The 15,213-nt window shown below is 36.8% G+C and overlaps 1 protein-coding gene across 1 annotated transcript in view; it reads left to right on the top strand.

The window, feature by feature from the left end:
* Itgav (integrin subunit alpha V) overlaps window positions 1-15,213 on the top strand; it is an 89,374-nt gene that overhangs the window by 27,482 nt on the left and 46,679 nt on the right. Inside the window, exons 3-5 of the mRNA XM_070019539.1 lie at window positions 4,128-4,219; window positions 7,186-7,300; window positions 12,978-13,039. Coding sequence (XP_069875640.1) covers window positions 4,128-4,219; window positions 7,186-7,300; window positions 12,978-13,039 — 269 coding nt within the window. The remainder of the gene's footprint in view (window positions 1-4,127; window positions 4,220-7,185; window positions 7,301-12,977; window positions 13,040-15,213) is intronic.

The following is a 15,213-nucleotide window of genomic DNA, read 5'->3' as shown; positions in this document are numbered from 1 at the left end:
CTATCCTTGTGTGAGAAGCCCCCTTTTCCTTTGTAGTTGGGTTTTAAGAGCTTATTTTCAGAGCTGATAGTCTTATGATTAGGGACAAAATTTTTGTAACTCTCTTGTTACCAGAAAAATCTTTCTCCCAGCCCTGGAATGTTTCCAGTTTTCCATGTCCTGTTTCCTTTCAACGGTGACAGCACGGTCCAAGCAATCTGGGTAGTTCCGGCATTACCCGAAATGGTGACTTCAGGGTGGTGACTCAAAATATTTACTTCACGCTTGTGTCACAGAGTAGCTGCCAGTTCCAGCCAGGTTGTGAATGAGCTTCTTGTCTGCTTGTGTGGAGAGCCAGGCCTTCCTTTCTCCACCCCCTCTATTCACATTGCCTTTGAGGGAAACCTCTGCCTCATGTTGAATCAATTTCTTTAAAACTGGGACTCTGGAAACAACATTCTGATTAGTAAAGAAGGCTTCCTCTAGAGTAAACTTCTTGAAAAGATGAATATTTTGGTTAGAATTCTTGAAAAACTATGAATTAGCTAACTCTATTCCTTCTGAGGGCTAAACTTCTTTGTGTTTGTAGGTCAGTTCCTTTTGGAAATAGTATTATATTGCTATATAGTATATACCATTGCTATATAATTTATAATTAATTATCTAATGATTAGATAATTAATAGTATAATGCAATTTATAATCATATAAATTAATACTTTATAATCATCCAATAATTGATAGATAGTTACAAATTATGTAATTATCAAAGTTATATATCATAGTATATTAATGTATGATAAAAATAATTGTGTTATCAGTATGTGCTAAGGTGGGCTTTAGTAGCAACATGCTGCAATTATAAAGATATCCTCCATCTTAACCACTTAAAACAAAATATTATTTCTTGTTCTTGTACTATCGAGTGTAGGTCACTTGGCTGGCTTAATTGTATGTGGCAGGGGCTGTTCTTTATTATTATTAGTAGTAGTAGTATTTTATTAAGTAGTAGTACAAGAGGTTCTATTCTATAAGTCAGGTTATGAGTACAATACATCTTGATCAATGTTTTCGCTCCCATTGTTCTCCCATTGTTATCCTTCCCATCTTTACCCTCAATATACAGAGTTCAATTTTTATATAATGTCCATTGAGTGTAATGAGTGCATTTGTTTTCTCTTCCTCCCTCCATTTGTGTGTCCCCTTCTGTCCCCTCCCACAACATATTTATGCATCCTGGTATTCATTTTGTTAAACAGTTCATTAGTCCACAGTATAGTGTAACAGCCCCATGGTGGCAGAGAAAACACAGATCCATTAAAGAAAGCACCAATCCATTAAACCAACTTGAGCTGCCATAGCTGCCCTTACTGCCACAGCAGCCCTTACTGTGCAGGCAAGGTTCTGTGGTCTTCACTGAATTGTTGGAGGACGGCAAGTGTAAGTGAGCCTATGCATTGCTTGTTCACTGGTATGTTGTATCTGGTTAGGATGATATTGTGAACATTGGCTCCTAAAGCAATCCAAACCCTGTTAGAAGCTTTGGTTTTCATGGCAAAAGAACACACACTAGTGAGTTCCATTTCTCCTTTTCCCCTCCCTCTGCATATAAAGTGGTGCTTTTGTAATGTCTGACCAAAAACTAATGGTTTCTACACTCTAAATAAATGCCTTTGGAGGTTAAAATATTTATTTTTTTCACAGGATCAGAGAATTAAAAGAATAATACAGTACAACTCTTTACTTGGTGGATGATGCTTAATATTAGAAAAATCTTGTATCTTGGAGTTCATTCACTTAGCATCATCTTATACAGTCAAATGTACATACCTATTGAGCTATTTTGCTCATCTGCTAAGATTATCCTAGATGTGTACTATTTATACAAGTAAGGGAAACTATGGGACCTATGTTTCTTTGGGTCTGGCTTACTTCTATTAATACATTTTTTTCAAGTCCTTCCATTTCCTTACAAATGGGGCAATGTCATTCTTTGGAAGCCTAGAATTCCAGTGTGTGTGTGTGTGTGTGTGTGTGTGTGTGTGTGTGTGTGTGTGTGTGTGTGTGTGTGTGTGTGTGTGTGTGTGTGTGTGTGTGTGTGTGTGTGTGTGTGTGTGTGTGCGCGTGCGTGCGTGCGTGCGTGCGTGTGTGTGTGTGTGTGTGTGTGTGTCATTTTCTTGATCTATTCATCTACTGAGGGGCATCTGGGTTGGTTCCATATCTTAGCTATGGTAAATAATGCTGCGATAAACATAGTTGTGCTGGTAGCTTTAGTATGGCCTTGTTTGGGATAGTTTGGGTAAATGCCTAAAAGTGGCATTTCTGGGTCATAGGGGAGCTCTATGTGGAGTCTTTTGAGGAACCTCCATACTACTTTCCAGAGTGGTTGGTGGGTGAACAAGTTTACCCTCCCACCAACAGTGCAGTAAGGTTCCCTTTTGGCCACATCTCCTCCAGCATCTGTTGTTACTACATTTCTTGATTATTGCCATTCTAACTAGGGTGAGGTGGAATCTCAATGTTGTTTTGATTTGCATTTCTTTTATGGCCAGAGATATTGAGCATTTCTTCATGTATCTATTGGCCATTCTTATTTCCTCTTCAGAGAAATCTCCCTTTAAGTCTTTAGTCCACTTATTAATGAGGCAGTTGTTTTTTTGAGGATTTGTTTTTGGGGGATTTATAAGAGCTTTTTCTTTGTTGTTGTTGTTTTAATCTACTATGTGATTTCTTTTTTCTTTTGTGTTTTTTTCCTATGGTTTATCCTCTGTTGTCACTGTATTTTAATTTGGTATCCTGGACATTGTATATATGTTTATTTGAAATAGGGAAGACAAACTGAACAACAAAATGGTGAGATAAAGGACAAAGTGTAAACCAATGCAACAGCGATACTCACAAGGCATCATGTCGGAAATTATCTGTATACCTTGGACGGTAGGGAAAGTGGGAGAAAAATGATGGAGAGAGTAACAAGTTCAACTAGATATGTACTCACTACCTTACATATGTAACTGTAACCCCTCTGTACATCACCTTGATAATAAAATTAAATTTTAAAAAAGAGAAGAGAGAGAGAAAATTCTCATTAATTATTTTCAACTCTTTTAACTGGTCTAAAGTCTTCAGACTGAATAATCATAAACACTCCCTGGAATATGGGGTGGTCACAGGCTTGACTGAGCTAAGTCTTTTGATGACATTGATATGATGGCTTCCACTCAGAATTGAGATGTATCTACTGTTTTTGTCCAATATAGTTATTAAAACACATACTTAAAGAATGATTATTATAAACAGATTGTAAGAGAAGCAAACCTGACTTTAAAAATAGTTTTTCCTTCTCAAAGTATTTCACAGATATATTTCTTTTAACTTTCAACTTGGCTAAATCTACATATTTCGGAGGAAATAGATATTTTTCAACAGTAGCTTGCATTCATGTCTGGTATCAGAAATAAATTTCTCAATAGTGAAGGGCTAAAAAGTAAATGTTTCAGTGTAGTGTGCCAAATATGTCTTCTGGACTTTAACTTTTGTATTTTAAGATCATTGGTGGTTGTCTTAGCTATGTATCTTAATACCTATAATGTAATAAGATGTTCCTACGCTTTAGTTTTCATAAATATCCTTATACCACAGAAAGAACTTCAAAGCATTTGATGTGTGGAAACTATTTAGCAACTTAAGAATTAGAAACTTTTATAGTTACTTTTTTTGTGGTCATGGAGCTTGAACTCTGGGATTGGGCGTTGTCCCTCAGCTCTTCAGCTCAAGGTGAGCACTCTACCACTTGAGCCACAGTGCCACTTCCAGTTTTCTCATGGTTTATTGGAGATAAGAGTCTCACGGACTTTCCTGCGTGGGCTGGCTTTGAACCGTGATCCTCAGATCTCAGCCTCCTGAGTAGCTAGGATTACAGATGTGAGCAATAGTTATATTTTTACATCTACATTATTATAATTGATGTTGTTGATGACAGTGAGATATGTATTCTTTTTACTAATTAGTTGAAAATAACTATAAATATATGTATATATGCACAATGCAGTACTGGATTAGTCAAAGGTATACTATTTGTAATCTGGTTAGACATAAACTCTCTTAACATTGTATTTGATCCTCACCTTTCACAATGTTTTTCCTCAGGCAACAGAGATTATGCCAAAGATGACCCATTGGAGTTTAAATCCCATCAGTGGTTTGGAGCATCTGTAAGGTCAAAACAAGATAAAATTTTGGTAAGTCTTGGATATTTCCTTGCAAATGATTTTACTTATGCAGAGACATAGAAGTCTTTTTTTTTTTTTTTTTTTTTTTTGCTTTTGGTGCCAGTTCTGAGGTTTGAACTTAAGGTCTGGGTACAGTCCCTGAGTTTTGTGCTCAGGGCTAGTGTTCTACCACTTGAGCCACAGCTCCACTTTTGGCTTTTTGGTTGGTAATTGGAGATGAGAGTCTTATGAACTTCCTTTTCTTTCAAACTATGATCCTCAGAGCTCAGTCTCCTGAGTAGCTAGGATAACTGGCTTCAGACATAGAACTCTTTTGTTTTCAAGCAGATGGTAAACTTCTGTATGATCAAAGTTACCAGATATAATGAAGTAAGAGCTCTCAAAGGCCACCTATAAGAGGGTACCATCTTCTCTTGCCCTTCTACAACTAGGATTCTGTGTCTTTCACTCCCATGCCTACACTGTTCATTTTCATTATCTATTTGGTAGTTTTCTCTAGTTTCTTTCTATCCAGTCAAGTTGAAGAACTCTGTGTCTTTGAGTACTACAGTATTACAGTATTTCTTGTATTGGTACTTGTACAGTATTGGTATTACAGTATTTCTTGTTCCCATTCTCAAGCTGTTTTTTTCCTGTTGTTGGTGTTGTGCTGGTCCTTGGGCTTGTACTGGGTGCTGTCCCTGAGCTTTTTTGCTTAAGGTTAGAGCTCTACCACTTGAGCCAACAGCTCTACTAGATCCAGCTTTTTGGTGGTTAATAAGACTCTCACAGAGTTTCCTGCCAGCTGACTTCAAACCACAGCCCTCAGATCTCAGTCTTTTTAGTAGCTAGGATTACAGGCATGAGTCACTAGCACCTGACTTCAAGCAGTGATTATGTCTTCTAACCATCTCCACAATTCACAATCTCCTGCAGACAATTGCAGTCTGGCATGGATAGACAAGATGGAAGTCACAGTTGACTTTCAAATGGTTGAAATCCATATGTTCTTTCAGATGGGAGGATAGTGGTCTAAGTCTGGTCCCAAGGAAAAAAAGAATATGGCTTGAGTGATAAAGTTCCTGCCTTGAGGCCCAGAGTTCAAACCCTAATAACACACACACACACACACACACACACACACACACACACACACACACACACACACACACACACACACACACACACACACACACACACACGAGCATGACCAAAGAGTTCAAACCCTAATAACACACACACACACACACACACACACACACACACACACACACACACACACACACACGAGCATGACCAAAATGGAGTCTTTTTATAGTCCATCAAAGAGCACAAACACATATATGCTTCCTTTATAAATTCTTCCCTTAATTATTTTAAGATTATGGTCTTCCCCCCCCATCAATGAATCCTGCCTAATCTGCCTTCAAAATATGTGCCACACATGAATCGATCCCCATTTGCTTTATTTCCATACTGCCATGACCATAGCTGTGAAGTACCTGGGCCAGTGCACCAGTTCTTACCTCCCTGCCCCCTCTCTAGCTCCAGCTACTATCTCTTCTCCAGAGAAGTAACCAAGGGAATCAGAGCATTTCACCTACCCTCTTGATGAAAACAGTTGAATGTCTTTCTTTTGTCCCTAACTAAATAATAATTCCCAGAATAAATATCATCCTGGCTTATAAATATCTCCAAACTCAGGTTACAGGCTGTTTTTTTTTTGGCAACATTTCACTCCATCTTATGTATTTCAGTTATAGTGGTCTTTTTATTTATCTCTCCTGCCTGCCAGGTCATTTCCAATTTGTACCTTAGTGTTGGTCTTTTCAATGGGAGGAAAGTCATACAACAGCTCTTTGTCATTCAGATTTCAACTTTAATTTCATTTCCTCCTAGAACCCTTCTCTGTTTTAATTGCCTCCTTTGTATTTGATATTGTCCTTTTATTTATGTGGTTAGGGAGAATTTTGTTTGCAAGTGAAGTTTCCACAGGGCTTTTAGATGATTTGTTGACCTTTAACAGTTGGAGATAAATGATGGGCTTTAGAAAGGGTATGTTAGGCAGAGAAACAAGAAACAGAAATAAGCAGTCACCCACATTGGAGTATCAAGGATGTATAGAGCAGTAATGGCCCCTCCTTTCAGTTTTGTCAGAGCAGGTATAAAACCCATTGCTAATGTCTGCAATGTATATGCTTTTTTACCAAAATCATTACAGCAGTCCATTGAATTTTCTATTACAGAATTAAGTTCTTATACTTTAGATAAGTTCTTATGGCACTGAAATATATGTTATTTCAACATTCCTATATAGTCTTTAAATTGGAACTCTGAAAACAGAAAGTTCACAGTAGTTAAGATAAGCACTACAAATTCCTTTATTCTCTTATGAAAATATTTGTCACTTAACTTAGGGGTATATCCTACATATATAAGAAGGTTATTCAATTCAAAAGTTGATTTAGTCTGTGACTGTCAGCTTAGCATAGAGCATCAAGAAACATGCTAGCCGGAGTAATAATTTTGTTATTTTGAAATTATGTATATGGACTAAAAACATGAGCTTCAGAAGAACGTGAGAAACACACTTACTTTATAAGTCCTTCTTCATGAGACGTTAGATTTTTATTAATGCTTAAAAAGTGGGTTTTTTTTCATATCAGGTGCTAGTGGCTCATGAGTATAATCCTAACTACTTAGAAAGTTGAGGAGGATGTCAAGGTTTGAAGTCAGACCCAGCAGAATACTCCATGAGACTTTTATCTCCAAGTAACTAGCAAAAAGCCAGAGGTGGACATGTGGCTCTAGTGGTAGAATATTAGCCTTGAGAGAAAAAGTCAAGTGAGAATGTGAAGTTCTGAGTTCTAGCCCCAGTAACATACACTCATACACACACACATACATACACACATATACATACACATGATCATTCTGAGGTCTTATAAATGGTCTAAATCGTGATAACTTGTCATGAATTGAACTTTTGGTTGTAGGCCTGTGCTCCATTGTACCACTGGAGGACTGAGCTGAAGCAGGAGAGAGAGCCCGTTGGAACTTGCTTCCTTCAAGATGGCACCAAGACTGTTGAGTATGCTCCGTGCAGGTCAAGTATGTATAGAAAGTTGTACCTGCTGCTCACAAGAGTGGTGGGGAGCCTACTTCATTAAACATGTATGTGTGTGAGTGTGACTCTACATGTGTGATGCAATATGTAGGCTTTGTGAGCTTGGACAGCAGAATGAAAACAGACCTACTAATGAGAAAAGAATTATACCTACCCAGTAGATAGTATTTGATCAGCAGTTATTCAGTTATTAGTTATTGTTAGCAATTATGAGCTATTGTTAGTAATAGATGATTTGGGGACTTTCTTTTTTAATCACACTTTGTAAAAGATGCTCATTTGAGCTTCTCCAACAGAGATCTGGATCTTCACATGCAAGATGCTGATGCAGTAGTTTCAGGCTAAGCTGGGAGACCTGTAACAAACTCTACAAAGTAATTTTGATGACACCAAAATTTAAGAACCAATGATTTTTTTTACTATTAATGATGTTAAAGTAAAACATTATTCCTTAGAAAGCCACAGATTATATATGAAGATTATTATTGAGCTTAAGAGTCTTCAGTTGATATTTTCCATTATTATTCACCTTTCTTTTTTGGGTGTTATTTATTTTATGGACTTATTATATTTTATAGTCTTGAAGTAGCTTCTTCTCATTTAGACTTACTGTGCTTCTTTGCTCTCAAGCTCACTTTTTCTCACCTGTCTTTTGCTATTGATTGATTTTGGTTGAAATGTCTTCATAAATTTACCAGTTTGATTGTGCTTTTCTGTAAATCTTATTTCCCATTGGAGATTGCAGTTCTTTTTCTCCTGTACTTTTTGACTAATTGGCCACTACTTCAGATCCTCCTCTGCAGCACCAAATTCCCCTTGTCTAGAGGGGTCACTGCAAGGTGTACCCTAAAACTACACATGGTAGTGAATCCTAATCATTACCATGCTTTTGCCAAAGCATACATACTATGATAAAATTTAATTCATAAATTAGGCACACTAAGAGATTAACAATAACTACTAGTTAAATGCAACAATTATAATAACATACTATCTATAATAAATGTTACTGTGGGCCTGGTTTTAGCAATAATAACTAGTTAAATGCACCAATTATAATAACATACTATCTATAAGAAATATTACTGTGGGCCATGTGTTCAGTGGCTCATAGCTATAATCCTAGCTACTCAGTATGCTGGGATCTGAGGATCTTGGTTCAAAGCCAGCCCATCAGGAAAGTCCATAAAACTCTTACCTCCAATTAATCACCAAAAAGAGCCAGAAGTGAAGCTGTGGCTCAAGGGTAGAGTGCTAATCTTGATCAAAAAGCTTAGCGACATTGCCCAGGCCTGAGTTAAAGCCTAAGTACTCCCCCCCCCACCTCCACAAAAAGAAAAAAGAATTTTCCCTTTAGTATTTTCCATATGTGATTGACAGCTAAGGGATGACCATTGTACAGTATAAGACTACTTTGTAGGCCATGGCATTTTATGTTCCACTGATCATAAGTAATTGAGCAGAGGATTAGTAGCAAAAGTACAACATAGAATACTCTTCTTACTGGAGTTCTTTTCTTCCAAGGTAGGCAACATGTGACACCAGGTCAAAGTAGATGCTTGGTTCTTAAAATTCTAAGTATTTGAACCTCTAGGAAGTTTCAGGTTGTTTCACTGAGCACTTACATTTCTTCATCAAGATCAAGTTTCTCTCATGATCCTTCCTGTTGTAGGTGGTAAGTAAAATCAAAAGAATGATACCTATTCAAATCTGTGTTATGTGAGTAAAGAGTCAGGCAGAGTACCCTGCACAGGAGGAAGTGGGAGGCTTCATCGTCCGGGTGTGAGGCCGGTGGTATTGCCATCATCAGCTTGGAATGTTGCCTGTGCCACTGTCCTCTTTGGTAGGGAAAACTTGTATTTTAAATTTCTATATTGAAAAAAATTCTTCCAAAAAAAGTTATGAAGAAGGCCTGCCCCTTCTGTGTCAGAGTATAGCTTATTCATATGATGTGCATTCATGTACATGTACACACATAGAAACTCTCTCCTACCCCCTGCTCCCTCCCCCATTTCCCCACTTTGTCCTTGGGCCTTACTTTCATTTGAAAAGTTTAGAGATAGAGACAGTTGAAACAATTGTTTTTCCTAAAGTTCTTAGTGGTCAAATGAACATTTGAACCCAAGTCTTTTCTAGTTTTCATTTTGGTTCTGGGGATTGAACATGGGGTCTGATGCATGCTAAGCACCTTATACCACTGAGTACCAACTCCTTAATTATAAAGAACTTATTCCCTGCATTACAACAGAAAATGCTTTCCACTGCAATTACTTCTTTTTAAATGTGGCTTTTGTACAAATAATACTTCTGGCCTTTGTGTGTGTGGGGGGGGGATTGAGAGAGAATACACATTTTATTTTATTTTTTAATTTTTATTTTTGGAGAATACACATTTTAGAAATGGTTCTCCCTGTATCTTTTGTATGTTTTGTCTGTTTGATTTAGGCATAGAGATTTTAATGTAATTTAAAGCCATAGTTTCTCATATATTTTGTGTCCAGATCAGGTGAGCAAGTGATAGTTTGTGAATCTGTTTTAGTAAGTGAAGTTTTGTTGGGGAATTACCATACCTATTTGTTTATGTCACCTTGGAGAGCTGAATACTTCTGTAGTTGCTACAGAAGTACAGTGCACTGTACTTTCTCTAGTACTCTGTTGGCCCCTAAGCATAGAATATTTACTGTCGTGACCTTTACAGAAAAGTTTATTGAACTTTGATCTAAATAATAAAATCTTAAATCTTAGGAAAAGCTTAAAACACAATCTCATAAACACACAAAAAAGACTGAAAGCCTTTCTTCCTAATAAGTCTGGCTTTTAGCAGCCCTGATTATTGTATGCCTTTGGTTTAATCTACCAAGATACCTAGAGGTTCAAATTAAGAGAAGAAAACCTCAGGAGCAAAGCTTGAAAATATAGGTTATAATTTCCAATTCTTTAGTGGTGGGTAAACTCACTTAGCAACTCTGGGCCCTATTTCATTATTGGTAAAACATTAATCCCAAAAAAGCACTCCAGAGGTACAATACTAGTATTTTATATTTGCTTCATGCTGCAGTAAATTATACAACCCAGTAATTGACTTCACATGATGATGCTAGTTTTGTAGAGCTACATGGCTAACTGCTTGATAACTATGCTTGTTTTGGTTATAGTAGTTTCTGGAGGGGGTAGTTTGTTTTTGCTTATTTGGGTTTTGATTTGGTTGGTTGATTTTGTTTTTAACATGATCCACATGCTTACCCTAGAAAAGGAACTTGACTGTCTTCTACCAACTTATTACTGAGTACGATTACTTCTGGCTTTTTTCATAAGTGTATCTGTGATCATTCCTGGAATTGCACAATAAACTAAATGTCCATATGTTATAAAAGTGCCTAAGCCACAAGTCATATGATATAAATATCCTTTCAACACCACACACAGACTAAGTCCTTTGTTTCTTCTGTCTCTGTTATCTCTGTCACACTTGTTGGTGTTTTCTATTCCCCTCACAGAATGAGAAGTATGTTGATTTGAGTGAGAGGGTGCAACATAGTACTAAAGATATGTCCAGATATGGGCCCATACTCCTAGCTAGCTGATAGGCCACTGACAATTTACATAGTTTCTCTAAGGCTTATTTTCCTTATCTGCAAAAATGATGAATAATATTAATAGTAATTTTAATAGTAATTAATAGTAATTTTAGGATTACTATGAAGATTTGAAAAGAAAATGCCACGAGAAGTGCTTTAACACAGTACCAAATTGGTAGTAAGGGTGTAATAGATAGTTAATCTTTCTATTGTAACCATCTGTAGAAGAGTAACCATCTGTAGAAACAACACCACAGCCTTCACTGAAACAAGTTGTGTTCAACATGAATGTTTTAAAGTTATAAATTGTAAGAAATACTCAGCTTAATGTATACCTGTTCATGAAGTCTTAAGGAGTAGTTATGTGTTTCAGCTGGATATTTTGGAAATCCAAATAAAGCAGATAGTTTTACAGTATGGTAATCAAAAAAAAGCTGTCTTTATAAATAGCCTACAATAGTTCCCCAGATGTAGCTTAAATAAAGGAAACACACAGCCAACTTGAGGTTAGTGCAGAATTCCTTGTATGATTCACTTGACACTAGAAACCCCAGACCCACATTTTCCCACTCCCTCTTGGCTAGACAAATTTACATTGGAGTAGTATTACACTTTTGTGGCCATTTTTAAAATAAAATTAGATTTTTAGTGTGTAATCTTGTGGGCAATTCTCAGGTTTTAAAAATGGGTTCAACTTTTTTGATGGAATTATTTTGACAAAAAATTTGTTTTGGAAGTTCATCCCTATGACTGAAAATAGATAATTTTGGTCCCTATATTTGGTGATCAATACAGTAGTAACTTTTTGTAAACTTGTAATATTGGCTGCAGGAAATCTTTGATAATGGAAGGATTATGTTCAAAATTAGTTGATTGATTTTTTAATTCAGAAGTATCCTTTTTCACAAGAACCACAGTAAAAGTGACAGGGAAAGATTTGCAAAAGAGCGAATCTACGGAATCTCTCATGGTTGGAAAATACTTGAAGTGTCATGCTTACATATGTTTGCTTTAATTCTCCAGTATTGTGTAGTTTGTGAGGATAATTGTATATTTTGGTCTTGACAGAGCATTAAATTTTGGGATTGTAGTTTTTTTTTTTAATGTTACTATCATGGGAAGTTTATGGGAAACCTGGCAACTCTAGGGTAATAGTGAAAAACATTTCAGATTGGAGTTTGAAGCTTACAAATAACAGTGCTTTATGTATAGTGGCCACAACTGGTGTGTGTGTGTATGTGTGTGTGTGTGTGTGTGTGTGTGTGTGTGAGAGAGAGAGAGAGAGAGAGAGAGAGACAGAGACAGAGACAGAGAGACAGAGAGAGAGACAGAGAGAGAGAGAGAGAGAGAGAGAGAGAGAGAGAGAGAGAGAGAGAGAGAGAGAGAGAGAGAGAGAAGAGAGAGAGAAGAGAGAGAGAAGACCCAGACCCAGTACTTGGAACTCAAGGACTGGGTGCTGTCCCTCAGCTTTTTTTCTCAAGACTAGAATTCTACCTCTTCAGGTACAGCTCCACTTCTGGTGGTTAATTGGAGATAAGCATCTCATGGACTTTGTGCCTTTACTGGCTTTTGCAACTCTGATCCTCAGATCTCATCTCAGTCTTATGAATAGTTAGGATCATAAATTTGAGACACTGACTGGTATTAAAAAGAAGACATATAATAAAGTAGAAAATGTTACAGTATCAGAATGTTACATATCAGAATAGTGAAGTTTTGTATAAGTATATATTTTACACATACACATACATGATATGTATTCGATTGTGATATAAACTATAATATTGCTGTGTGTTGTGGTTAAAAAAAGAAGTTCTAAAACCACTGTTGCAGTCGATCATTCTGATTTCTGGTGACTTGTCCAAGTACTTCAGTGTGGCTCTCTTTCTAGATCTGAGGAGACGGTGCTGGTAAATGTGTATGCTAACATTCAGAGTATGATAATAACCAAGTGATTGAATGGATGGCCAATCACAGACATGAATATATTATCTTACATTAATAGTAATACCAGGTTTATCTCATGTTTTGTGTTATTTTCTTGTTTTGGGGTTTGTATATATTTCCAATCTTTTCATTTTAGAAAATATTGATGCTGATGGACAGGGATTTTGTCAAGGAGGATTCAGCATTGATTTTACTAAAGTAAGTTCTCACTGAGGATCCAATGAGATTCATCTGCCTTCCTGCCTCAATTGTGGTTAAAAATATCTCCTCCTAAATTCTTTCAGCTTCTTATTATATCTGTTATGTGCTAGAAGAAAATAGCTAGTAAATAACCCACTCATTTTGACATTCTTTGCTTTGTATTATTCCTTCCCTGGTAAACATGCTTTTTTGAAATAGAGAGTCATCACAGGGAACATGGAGAAAAGTAGGGAATTTTCTCAGTAACGGATGGTGATTCCATATTAAGTTTCTGGAAGTGGAAGCATGTCTCAAGGAGTCAGCCATGAGTGAAAAAGCCACATAAGAATGTTAGGTCCTGCGTTCAAATCCCAGGACCAGCACACTCAAAATAAGTCCATTTCCATGGATGTATGAAATAGTAAAAAAATTTTAAACTGAGACTGAATTTTCGCAAAAGTTGTCAACAGAAGCTGTGTTCCAGAATTAAACTAAGACACATGCGTTTTTGCTGTCTAGTTTATACCTGTGGGTGCCAAACAACACCAGGGCATGAAAAATCTTATGCGTAAATGCTGTGTACTTTCAGCTAAATTCATATGCTCTTCAGAGTTGGCAGATTTATTGTTGTTATTTATTTTGTACCAGTACTAAAGTTTGAACTCAAGCCTTTTACACATGTTTGGCATTTTTGCTTGCAGCTGGCACTCTCCACTGGTGGAGCTGTGCCACAGTCTAGCTTTTTGCTGATTAATTGGAGAGAGAGTTTCATGGATTTTTCTGCCTCAGCTGGCTTCAAACTATGATCCTCAGATCTTAGCCTACTGAGTAGCCAGGATTACAGGCGTAACCTACTGTTGCCTAGCTAGAGTTGATAATTTTATGTCATCTAAGGTGAAAATTATTATTGAAATTTATATTTTCAAAAATATTCTTAAGTAATTTTTCTCTCTCTCTCTCTTTTTTTTTTTTTTTTTGCTTTTAATTATTTTCCCCTCTAGAAATACAGTCCTTTTTTTTTTTTTGCAGTTCTGGAGTTTGAACTCAGAGCCTCGATGCTTGGTAGGCAGACATTGTACCATTCTAAGTGACATCTTCAAGCCTTTTCTTTACTTTTTGCTTCTTGTCTGGGCATGTGTCTGGACTGTGATCCACATATTTTAGGCTCCCATTATAACTGGGATGATTGGAGTGCACCACTATGCCCAGCTGTCAGTTGAAAACATTTTTTTTTTTTTTTTGGGTCCGGTCGTGGGGCCTGAACTCTGGGCCTGGGCACTGTCCCTCAGCTACCACTTCAGCCACAGCGCCACTTCCGGCTTTTTTCTTTCTGCTTATGTGGTGCTGAGGAATCGAACCCAGGGCCTCAAGCATTCAAGGCAAGCGCTCTACCACTGAGCCACCTTCCCAGCCCATGTTGAGAACATTTCTGGCTTCAAACTTTGATCCTCTTGACCTCAGCCTCCAAAGTAGCTAGAATTACAGGTGTGAGCTACTGCACCTGTCTTACATTTTAATATCAAATTGAGATTAATTTGAAGTTGTAAAAATATATTAATTGATTAAAAGTAGTTTCCTGAGTATGTTATGGTGGTGCATACCTGTAATCCTAGCACTTGGGAGGCTGGAGCAGGAGGACCTCAAGTTTCAGACCAGCCTGGCTACACAGTGAAACTCTGTGTTTCAAATATGTATATAGGAAGTTTTCTGAGAAAGTTTATTATGCTTCTCTCAGAAATTGTGGAAAATTAAGAGTGCCTTAAATTTGTAAAAACAAATGAAACTAAAAATCACATGGTAAGGAAGAACTAATAAAACACTTATCTAAAAGTGTGTGGCTTTTATTAAATCTCTTATACAATAGATACTAACAATTATTGCTAGGTAACAGATTTTACTAAATATTTGCTTTTGAATACACTCAGCTTCATATTACTCATAATTCTGAATCTTAGGAAATCAAAGATAAATAAAAATTTAGGCTTAAGTTTTTATGAGATGTTTTCAAACAGACATTATTCACATCTGCAGTGTAATGTTCTCTGTGCCCATTGCTAGGCCGCTGTTTCCCACAAGTATTCTTACAGTGTCTCATTGTTAAATTAACAGTTCTTTCCTTAAACCCATTTCTGAAAAATGCTGTTAAGGCTTAACAAGCACGAGATTATTGAAAGTGTGGATGGAATATGCAC

Source organism: Dipodomys merriami, unplaced genomic scaffold (assembly GCF_024711535.1).
Source record: "Dipodomys merriami isolate MVZ:Mamm:240054 unplaced genomic scaffold, mDipMer1.0.p SCAF_1, whole genome shotgun sequence".
NCBI lineage: Eukaryota > Metazoa > Chordata > Mammalia > Rodentia > Heteromyidae > Dipodomys > Dipodomys merriami.
This window is presented reverse-complemented; position numbering and strand designations above follow the sequence as displayed.